Here is a 12,140-nt window from a genome sequence, read left to right as displayed (position 1 = left end):
GGAAATTGCAGAGGTGTATTACACTCTGGCGGTAAGCTAGATAATCTTGCAATATTTGAGTGTAAAGCGGAGCAGAAATTGTTGAAGATAAACATAAGAAAGGCACCTGGGGTGGATGGAATCTATCCAGTTATATTAAAGGAGGTGGCAAAGGAAGTAAGTAAACCCTTAGCCATAATTATGAGAGCTTCCATGGACACAGGGGATGTCCCCATGGGCTGGAGAAGTGCAAATGAGATCCCAATCCACAAAGGAGGATCAAAGGAGACACAAGTAATTACAGACCTGTTAATTTAACTTCTGTTCCAGGGAAATTAATGGAGGCACTGGTTAAAGAAGCATTGCAGGATCATCTAGACAAGACTTCAGTTATAGCACGGACACAGCATGGGTTTGTTAAAGGGAATTCTTGCTGACCAATTTGATTGGATACTATGTGTAGTCACAAAGGAACTGGATGTAAAGAATTACTTTGATATCATATATTTGGATCTTAGAACGGCCCCCTCGACGTGGGCACCTGTACGTGGTGAGGGGACCTCCCAGTGACGCTGCTGGACTTCCAGACTAGCATCACTGGGATCCAACGCCCACAGCCTAGGTTCCGGGCTTACATCAATGGAATCCGGCGTGTTTGCCGTGCGCTGCGACCCGTGGAAATTCGGAAAGGGGGATCCTGGTGGTTGAGGGGCCCAGCTTCAATACACCACTTTGGCCCCTGCTTCGACAAGACGGGTGGTCCTGGAAGGCCCGGCTAGGATCAATCGGCTAGTAGGTTCGCCTGCGAGGGTCAACCGTGTCAATGCCACGCCCCTACCCTCATGGTCCGAGGGACAGGATTCAGGCTGGCGGCGGTGCGGGTATAGTGTCTGGGTAGCCCTGGCGTCCCACTCCCGAGCGCATTTATTGCATGCCGGGTAGTGGGCGTCCCTTTGGGCTCCGTGGTGGGTGGGGAGCCCGGGCACTGAACACTTTAATAAACTCCATGAATCCTGATAAACGTATTCCTTCAGGGGCCCCAACCCGGTCCCTATCTGAAAATAATGACGGAGAGGCAGATAGCATTATTGCTACAAAGAGGCAGAGAACCGAAGTACCATCAGGGCCAGTCCCAAGGTTCCTAATTATGCATTCTACCAATGAGACACCAATTGGTAAAATGTCGCCCTTTTTCATACAAAAAGGGTTAGACGGGGTAGCAGGTTCACCCAAATCAGTTAAGAGGCTTCGTTCTGGAGACCTTTTAATTGAAACTAAAAATGACCGGCAATCTGAACATCTACTCCGAACAACATCAATCGGAGGAATCCCTGTAACGGTGACACCACACAGAACACTCAATTCATCGAGAGGTGTCATTTCGGAGTGGGACCTTCTCGACGTCACCGAGGAGGAAATCTGCTCCGAACTAAAACCACAGGGAGTTACTGCCGTCAAGAGAATCACTGCGCGAAGGGATGGGAAAATTGTTAAAACCAGGAGTGTTATCCTGACTTTTAACTCTCCCAAACCTCCTGATGAGATCAAAGCTGGATACATCAACTGTCCAGTACGTCCATACATTCCGAACCCTTTACGGTGTTTTAAATGTCAGAAGTATGGACATTCTCAAATGGCCTGCCGTGGAGTCCTTGCATGCGCTCGATGCGGTGCAAAGGACCACGAAACAACAGCATGTTCAGCCGCAAAACCCACCTGTATTAACTGTGAAGGCGAACACCCGGCCTATTCACGAGCATGCCAGAGGTGGAAAGAAGAAAAAGAAATTCAACGGCTGAAGGCAGAGCTAAATATATCATACCAGGAGGCAAGGAAATCGGTCAAACCCCTGAATATCAACAGACCTACCTACGCCCAGAAGGTAGCAGGGAGATGTTCCGTCGGAACTCAGACGGACATGACCATTCCTCCAAAGGAGTCTTTCACTCCCATCGCGCGGTATTTATTAAGTTCACAAAAACCTGCACAAAAGGACCAGTCAGCTGCCACTCCTATATCGGTACCTCCTAATGCTCCACAAATTACAAAAGTAGATACGAAAGAAAAGAATAAGAAAGGGGAAGTCCCCCCTAGTTCCCAAGAAAAGATGGATGTAGAGCAGAAGGAGGTACCCGATGATTCAGTCTTGGAACTCTTTGCGGAGGAGGAAATGGACACGGGACAGCGTCCATTCTTCCCCAAAAAAGATAAATCCAAGACTGATAAAAGTAAGCCCTCAGCACCTCGGAAGCCGCCTGATGGACCCACCAAGCCAAAATAATGGCTAAATTCCTACAATGGAATTGTCGTGGATTCCGGCGAAATATAGATGACATCAAGGCCCTCCTGCAAAAGCACGAGCCAGTTTGCTTTTGCTTGCAGGAGACATATCTAAAGGCAAATGATGATCCCACCATGCATAACATCACAGTTTTTCGAAAGGATAGAATTGCGGACGGCTCTGTACATGGGGGAGTGGCTATCCTTGTGGGTAACCAGACCCCAGTGCAGCCCCTGCTAATTACAACTAGAATAGAGGCTGTTGCAATTCGCCTTACGGTGGGATTTTTATTAACTGTGTGCTCTATCTATTTGCCACCTGGGACTGACATCTCCCAGGCAGACCTTGATGATCTTCTCACGCAGCTGCCTCCCCCTTTCTTACTTCTCGGGGATTTTAATGGACATAACACCCTGTGGGGTAGTGCTAACGTCAACGGAAGGGGACGAGTCATTGAGCGTATGCTCAATGACAATGACCTTTCCCTTCTAAATACTGGAAAAAACACCTTCTTCCATATGCCTACCCGTACTTTTTCTGCCATTGATCTTTCTATCTGCTCCCCTTCTCTACTCCCTTCACTCACCTGGGAAGTGGAGGAGAATCCATACGGAAGCGATCACTTCCCTGTGATAACCTTGTTACACAGTGGGAGACCATGTCTTCCTTTTAGGTTACCACGGTGGAAGATTGATCAGGCTGACTGGACTGCCTTCCAACAACAGGCAAATTTCGATCTTAGCACAGTCAGTCAAGAGCCGATCAATGACGCAGTACAGTACATCACAGAAATCATCGTCCAAGCAGCTGCTAAAGCTGTCCCAAAAACATCAGCCCGGTTTCCACCATTTCCCAAACCTTGGTGGAATTCACAATGCACAGCAGCAAAAAAGGCTCAAAACAAAGCGTGGGGGATATTTCGCCGATATCCCACCACGAACAACCTTATAGCCTTCAAACGTGCACGAGCCAAAGCACGTTACATCCGTCGTCAGAGTCAAAAGGAATCGTGGATCCGTTTTACATCATCTATTAACCAGTCTACCAACTCTAAGGTAGTCTGGGATAAAATCCGGAAAATGAAGGGAAAATATACATCCCACCCTTCTTCAATCCTAGATTATAATGGATGCGCTATTGCAGATCCAACTGCAATAGCCAATGCTCTTGGGGAAACATTCTTTAAGATCTCTGCAACATCTTCGTATTCCCCAGAGTTCCTGGTCCTTAAACACAAACTGGAAAGGCAAGCACTTAATTTTAAGACCAAGGGCCTCTATCCCTACAACGGGGCATTCACTATAGAGGAACTGAACAGAGCGCTCACTCTTTCCAAAGCAAGTGCCGTTGGACCAGATGGCATCCATTATGAAATGATTAAAAATCTTCTACCAACATCTATGGATTGTCTGCTCCTTCTGTATAACAGAATCTTTACTGAAGGGCAGTTTCCGGACTCCTGGCGAAAGGCAATCGTTCTTGCCTTTCCTAAGCCAGGAAAGGATCCAAAAGTCACCACCAATTATCGTCCTATTGCTCTGACTAGCTGTTTGTGCAAAATCCTGGAGAGAATGGTCAATTCTCGTTTAATATGGTATTTAGAATCAAATGACCTTCTCTCCAACATCCAGTGCGGCTTCCGACGGAACCGGTCCACTTTGGACCATCTTATTAGAATGGAAGCATCCATCCGGGATGCTTTCCTAAAACGGGAACACTTGGTGTCGGTGTTCTTTGACATGGAAAAAGCGTATGACACAACTTGGAGATTTGGCATTTTAAAAGACATACATAGCCTAGGCCTAAGAGGGCATCTGCCTTTTTTTATTCAAAACTTTTTAGCTAATCGATCGTTCCAAGTTCGTGTGGGATCCTCACTCTCTCGCTCCTTTAGCCAAGAGGAGGGAGTACCACAAGGATCAGTATTAAGTGTCACGCATTTTGCCATAAAAATAAATTCCATCACAGAACAACTTCCTCCGACTGTAAACAGTGCCCTCTATGTTGATGACTTTAGCATTTTTTGCCAGTCGTGCAACATGAGGGTAATTGAAAGACAACTGCAGAAAGCCATTGATAGTCTGAATTGCTGGGCACTTGCAAATGGCTTCAGGTTCTCGCCGGAGAAGACCGTTTGCGTACACTTTTGTCGCAAGCGTAATCTTCATCCTGAACCCGAATTAAGGCTCGGACAAAATGCAATTCCAGTAGCAGCAAACACAAAATTCTTGGGACTCATATTCGATAAAAAACTAACTTTTTTGGATCACATTCGTGAACTCCGCACCAAGTGCACACGTGGACTTAATATTCTCCGCTCGCTCTCCTCTACATCTTGGGGAGCAGACCGATGTACCATTCTTCGGCTTTACCGTGCACTAGTGCGATCCAAACTAGATTATGGGTCCCAGGTATATTCCTCAGCCCGAGACAGTGTCCTGCGGTGGCTGGACCCCGTCCATCATCAGGCTATACGCATCGCTACTGGAGCATTTCGAACATCTCCTGTCCAGAGCTTATACGTCGAAGCAAACGAACCACCGTTATCACTTCGCCGTAAGCAGTTGTCTCTAAAGTACGCCTTAAAACTGAAATCCCTGCCAGACCATCCTACGTGGCCATTCGTTTTTGAGCCACGATGGGAAAATTTATACAATACTCGAAAGACTGCCAATCGTCCTTTTGGTATTCGTATCCAAGAGCTACTCAAAGAACTTGATATCAAGGTAGACAAGGTTGCCCGAACATCAAAGCAACCCTTTCCACCCTGGCATGCTCGTGTCCCGGCATGCGACTTGTCGCTTAGAAACTGGGTAAAGTCGGACACTCCATCATGTGTCTACCTGCAGCTTCATTCAGCACACCGAACTGAATATTCTGACTTCGCGCCAGTCTACACAGACGGTTCGAAGTCGGAATCATATGTGGGATCTGCTGCTGTCTTTACAGACAGCACTATATCAGAGCAGATCCCCTCTGAATGCAGCATATTTACTGCAGAGCTGCGCGCTGTAGAGTTGGCCTTGGATCATATTAGTAAATACCAATACCAACGGTTCATTTTATATTCTGACTCTCTTAGCATGTTACAGGCTCTAAGATCTGTGAGATATAATCCTCATCCAGTTCTGTCTAGCATTCAGCAGAAGATTCACGTTCTCCATGAACGCGAATATGACATCCGCTTCTGCTGGATTCCCAGCCATATTGGGATTAGGGGAAATGATTTGGCTGACGCCGCAGCCAAATCAGCAATTCCCCATAATAACCGCTGCCTGTTAGTCCCCTATACAGACTACAGGCAAATAGTACATCAAAAGTTACATTCCCAATGGCAGGACTCGTGGAATAGACAGACCGGAAATAAATTGCATCGTATAAAGCCTGTAATTGAACCGTGGCAGTCTAGTCTGCGCAGGAATCGTAAGGAGGAAGTTGTTCTTGCCCGGACCCGCATAGGACATTGTCATTTGACACATTCTTTTTTGCTGAGGGCGGATGACCCTCCTATGTGTGAGTCTTGTGGCACAGTTTTATCAATCAGACACATTTTAGTCGAATGTTCAGATTTTAGCAATATCCGTCCTACCGCTTTTAACCATCTGACTGAGCCTTATACACTCAGTCAGATTTTATCTGACAATGACAACGTGTCTGCTGTTTTTATCTTTTTAAAATTAATAAATATTTTTACTCATATATAAAATTTTTACATTTTTCTTTTATATATTTGTTATATATTTTGACATAGTGACCTAACTAATTAGGTCACTGAAAGTTTAAAAATTTTCGTTTATAAATGACCTGGTCTTGGCGCATTATAGCCTTAGTAGCTGATGCTCCAATAAAACCAAAAAACCCAAACCCAAACCCTTAGAACGGCCTTTTATACTGTTGCACATGGAAGACTGCTGCACAAATTGCAGCAGTGTAGCATTGGAGGCAAATTGCTGCTATAGATAAAGGGATGGTTGAGTGGGAGAAGACAGAGAGTTGTAATCAATGGACACTGCTGTTCATGGATTAATGTTAATAGTGGAGTCCCTTGAGGTTCAGTGTTGGGTCCATTTTTGTTTTCTGTGTTTATAAATGATATTGATGATGGTATATCATGCTTAATGTCCAAGTTAGCAGCTGATACGAAGGTTGGCAGGGTTGTTAATGACAGTACGCTGCTGCAACAGGTCCTTGAAAAGTTGAACAGATGGGCTGAGAGGTGGCAAATGAAGTTTAACATTGACAAATGTAAAGTACTACATATGGGAAGCAGTAATCCCAGTGTAACGTATCAACTCTGTGGTACCACACTGACAGTGGTTGAGAATGAAAAAGACCTGAGGGTAATTGTGCAGGCAGATATGAAGTTTTCTGAGCAGTGCAGACTGTCTTCAAGAGTAGCACATGGTGTCTTGTCAATGATATACAGGAATTTTTCTAGCAGGTATAAGGTGGTGATTATTCCCTTGTATAAGGCAATGGTCTGGAGGCCTCATTTTAAGAAGAATGTAGAGCTGTTGGAACGAGTACGGAGAAGGGAAACACGATTAGTGAATGCAACAAATTGTTGCTCTTATGAAGAAAGGCTTACGTTTTGCAAATTACAATGTCTGGAGACTAGGCACCTGCGAGATGATCTGATTGAGGTGTATGAAGGGTTGAATGGTTTGAGCATGCTAAATGGTGATGGGATTCTTCCTCTTGCTCAGAATAATCAGCTGAGAGGGCATAGATTCAATTTGAGGAAAGGCGGTTGTAGAATAGATGTGCGGAAATTTGCCTTTAGGCAGCGGGTTGTTGATTGCTGGAACAAACTTCCATCTGCCATTGTAGAGGCCGCCGTAGCCTAGTGGTCAGGCGCACGGGTGCATAAGTACACGTGTCTTGAGTGACCGGGGTTCAAGCCTGTGACTGCTGAATGCGGTGCTGTTTCTTGTATTCTGTCTATCTTGTTAACTCCTCTGACTGTAGCGCCTCCGTAGCCAGGTGGGAAGGAACAGCAGTGCGTAGCACATGCTTCTTGATTAGACTGGGGTTCGAGCCCGTCACCACCAAATATGGAGGATGCGGAAAGGTTAAGGAATGACCACCGCATTTCCTGGAGCAATATGGCCTTAGTTGCTAATGCTCCTAAAAAACAACAACAACAACAACCTCTGACTGTTTGGTCGTCCTGCTGTATAAACAGAAAATTTATTTTATTTATTAGATTCAAGGCAGAATATTTAATCTTGTCATGAATTGCACTTCAAGCTCATCAAATTAATTAACTATACTTCTAGCATTGGTGTGCATACAAGTATACATGCACCTGTTTCTACTCTTAGTTATCCTAACACAGCCCATGTATTTACTTGTTCCACTATGAATCCCGGCAGTCCTGGAAATCCAAATTGCCTTGCTTTCCTGGCTGCTTCTCAATTGCATTTCAATAGAAGCAGTGCAAGAATCACTTTCATCTCTGCCAGCGGCTACTGTTAATCGATTAGTCTGTGTATCCCCCCCCCCCCCCAAGCTATTAGTTTTCCAACCCACCTAACTCTGTCTCGATAGCATCAGCAAAAAGTCTTGCACCCTTTATATTTAAGTGTATCCCATCCCTGTAGAAGCAGTCTCTGCTGTTAACAAGCACATGCCAGGCTGAGAAAAATTCTACCCTTTGAGCCTTGCACAATCTCTCCAGGGCTGAATTGATTGACAAGGCTCTCATCATATATTCTCTCCTATTGTGTCTGGGCAGAATTGCAGACACTTTCAATTTCAACCCTAACTCACAGCTTGTTTTCAACATTGACCTGTACTTGGTAAATAATTCTGCCGGTCTCCTACTCTTAATATCATTAGTAAATTACATGACCTGTTAGGCTAACTTTTTTTTCCTTGAAGAATAATGGAGTCACTGGTTAAAGAAGCAATGCAGAATGATCCAGAGAAGACTGCAGTTCAAATATAGCATGCAGTTGTTAAGGGGAAATTTTGCCTGACTAATTTGATTGGATACTGCAATGTGTTTACAAAGAAACGATGCAAAAATTAATTTTGACAATTTAGATTTCAGGAAGGCCTTTGATACTGATCCACTTAAAATAGTGCTGTACAAACTGGAGCAATGTGGCATTAAGGGCAAATTGCTGCTATGGATAAAGGGATGGTTGACTGGGAGAAGACAGAGTGGTTATCTGTGGGCACTTCTCTTTGTGGACTGATATTAATGCAATTCCCTGGGGTTCAATGGTGGGCCCATTGTTGTTTTCAGTATTTATTAATGATATTGATAAAGGTATATCAGACTTAACATATAATTTGCAGATGATTAAGGTTGACAGGGTGGTTATGAGAATATAATGGTATGCTACTGCAACAAGATCTGTAAAAATTTGGCAGATGAGCTGAAAAATGAGAACTGAAGTTTAACAATGACAAATGCAAAGATTGCATATGGATAGTAGTAATCGCAGGGTAATGTTGCAAATGTGTGGTACTACACTTGGGGTATTGGGAAATAAAATGAAAAAGACCTGGGGGTAATCGTGCAGTCAGATATTCCATTTTCTGAGCAGTGTAGACAGGCTGCCAGGACAGTTCATGGGGTGTTGTCAATGATATACAATAATATTGCTAGCAAGGATAATGAAGTAATTTTTCCATTATATATGGCATAGTCAGGCCACATATTGAGTACTGCATTCAAGTCTGGAGGTTTCATTTTAGGAAGGATGTAGAGCTCCTGGAATGGGTACAGAGAAGGACAATGAGATTGATGAAGGAAAGAAAGGGTGACTATTAACCAGAAAGGCTTCAGATTTTTAACTTGCAACATCTAGAGACTAGGCACCTGCGAGGTGATCTGCTTAAGGCTTTCTGTGCAATAATATATACTAAAAAGGTTTTTAGGGCTAAAAGCCTCAAACTATGGGAAATTCACTAATTGAACAAGTCAGTGCATGGAATCATGTTAGTTCGTAGTAAATCACAGAAGTAGTTGAAATATTATCGTTTTCGTTATATCTCATATTCTGAATGTCTTAACACCACAACTAGTTGCCCTGATATTGCACTACCTCAAATAAGAAGTGCTTCATCAGAGGAGAAGACTAATGTTACTTATTCTCAGTGGATACTGTGGCCGTTTCAATAATTTTTGGCCTTTCATCAGTGGGCGTTTAGGTATCATGGTGTTGCAATAAGTGACAACCCGGTTATGAAGTATAACTCTGCAATATGAGAGATGCCAGATGGTGTGCAACAGTATAGACTAAAAAGGTTTTTAGGGCTAAAAGTTTCAAACTATGGAAAATTCATTACATCGGTGAATTTACTGCAAACTAACATGATTTCATGCACTAACTTGTTTGATTAGCAAATTTCCGTAGTTTGAGTCTTTTAGCCCTAAAACCCTTTTTAGTCTATACTGTTACACACCATCTGGTTTCCTCTCATATTGTGGAGTTATATTGCATAACTAGGTTATCACCTATTGTAACACCTGGTACCTACCCACCTACCGATGAGAAGCAAAAAAGCCTTAAAGCGGCTGTCTGGGTGGCGATATCCACTGAGAATAAGTAACATTAGTCTTTTCATCTGGTGAAGCACTTCTTATTCGAGGTAGTGCAATATCAGGGCAATTTGTTGTGGCGTTAAGGCATTCACAATATGAGATATAATGAAAATGATATTTCAACTACTTTGGTGATTTACTACGAACTAACATAATGCTATGCACTAACTTGTTCGGATTTGTGTGGATTGAGCAAGTTCAATGCTGATGGCATTCTTCCTCTTACTTAGATTACACACATGAGAGGGCATAAAGTAAAATTGAGGAATGGTGGTTGCAATAGTTGTGTTGAATTTTGCCTTCATTTAATGGGTAGCTGATTGCTAGAACAAGCTTTTATCTGTTCTTGTGGAAGTGGATAGGTTGAATAAATTTAAAGAACAAGGCAAACTATTGGAGGATATGGATAGATTGAAATGGGGTTTTTTTGCAGATGCTGTATAAACTTGCTTTCTTGCATCATTTGTCACCACTAATACTAATTCTTTTTGATATTAGTGACTGCAATGTGAGGAATATAAAAACAGCTTTTCGATTTTACATGTTTACTATTTATACTCTAATAATTATTCTAAGAATAATTATAATTATTCTTAGAATTCTTATTAGAATTATTCTTATAATTATATTAGAATAATTATTCTAATTATTCTTATTCTAAGAGTTTTAAAAGTTTGGAATGCAGAAATACACTACTAATTTAGTGATCAAAGACATCAAATTGTAAAAAAATGTAACAGTTTATTAAGAAAACAACCAGTGGTTATGGCAACACGCATACTCTTGTCTTTTGTATAAATTTTTGATTTTTCTTTTGGTGTCAAGGTTTCAGTGGAAATCCGTATGCTAGTTGAATGGGAACGGACTAAGTTAAATGGGAAATAGACATAATAAAGGGAGAAAAGGCATTTTAAAGAGAACAAAAAAGGGATTCCCCCCCCCCCAAATATAAAAAGTAGGCATTTGTGGCATTTTTCCAAAGCATGTAGGAATTACCAATCACCAACTTTGCTGGTCAGATATGCTGTTATCATTTTTAAAAAGTACTGTTTATTGATTTACTATAGAAAAGAATCATTGTTGTAGTCTGGTTATTTTGCTGTTGAGATTAGTAAAATATGCATAGTTGTTATTTGATTGTTGTTTGATAGTCCTTTTTTTTTTTTTGTGTGTGTTTTTCAGAAAATACCTAAATCTGAACAGATGTATATAATTTTTTATAGGTGTTCAATTTTTTCCCGTCAGTTAGTGCCATAACAGGTATATCTCCCCAACGATATATTTGGCGCATTGGAGTTGCTCTACACTCTGCTCCACGTTTGCTGTTAGCATCGCTTTACTATAGTCATCACAAACAAAAAGTTAAAAATGTGCTACCAGGTGTGAAGAATTTCTATCTGCAGCTGGTTTGTGTAAATTATTGGTTACATGTCACAGAAGTCATGGCTTTGGTGGGTGTTACCTACATTTCTAACAAGGAAAACTATCGTAAGTGTGTGTGCACCTTTTTAATTTTTTTGATTATTATTATTTATTATTATTTTTTTTTTTTTTTCAGTTTTGTTTGTAATTTCTCTGTTTGATCCATTTACAAGAAATAACTGGGAAATCAAGGTTTATTTACAAAATTCTGTTCAGATTTAAGTGAGTATTCATTAACTGTAATTATCAACATGTGTGTTATGTGTATAAGGTATGATCATAAAGTTGAGGGCTGACTTTATCTTAAAATTGTGGTATTGCAGCAAGTACTGACTTGTCATAACCTATTTGTTGATTTATCTAGACACAGTAACACATGAACCACCTCATTCAGTTTGTCAGAATTAGTGTGCATTGAAAAGTAGGTGTTTTTTGTGTTTTATTGCACTTTTAAATGAGGAATTTTACCAAGAAGAAAATTTAGATCAGTGTATTTTTTATTTTTTTTCAAAGAGCAACATAAACTCACAAAATGTTAAAACCGGCTTTCAGAAAAATTGTCATTCATGGACTTTTCAGTGGTTTGCAAAGTTTAACCCTCAGATGGGAGTGCCTCAGGCCGAAGCCAATTTTTTTTTTTTTTTTTACTTAAACAATGTATCAGTGACCTCAATGCTAGTTTGTAAGCGGGGAGGATTTAATATTGTAAGAGTTTTGAATTTTGTATCAGTACTGAATGTTTAATCACTTCCTATTGTTAAACCCACTTTTCCTATTAATACAAAATTGTTTAATTCTTACCTTTACCCCTACTTCCGCTACCTGACTCACATACCGAAGATAGCTCAGGAACTAACTTGTCCCTTTTGTTTCCTTCCTGAGTAGGCAAAGATTGTTAAT

At 41.6% G+C, this 12,140-nt stretch overlaps 1 protein-coding gene across 1 annotated transcript in view; it reads left to right on the top strand.

Moving 5' to 3' along the window:
- The window catches only part of LOC150085607 (post-GPI attachment to proteins factor 2-like), a 173,487-nt gene that overhangs the window by 25,379 nt on the left and 135,968 nt on the right, over positions 1-12,140 (top strand). The window contains exon 2 of the mRNA XM_090374614.1: positions 11,042-11,306. Within this exon, the coding sequence (XP_090230740.1) occupies positions 11,042-11,306 (265 nt within the window). The remainder of the gene's footprint in view (positions 1-11,041; positions 11,307-12,140) is intronic.

This window comes from Mastigoproctus giganteus, chromosome 5, assembly GCF_048544385.1.
Source record: "Mastigoproctus giganteus isolate SK-2022 chromosome 5, ASM4854438v1, whole genome shotgun sequence".
NCBI lineage: Eukaryota > Metazoa > Arthropoda > Arachnida > Uropygi > Thelyphonidae > Mastigoproctus > Mastigoproctus giganteus.
This window is presented reverse-complemented; position numbering and strand designations above follow the sequence as displayed.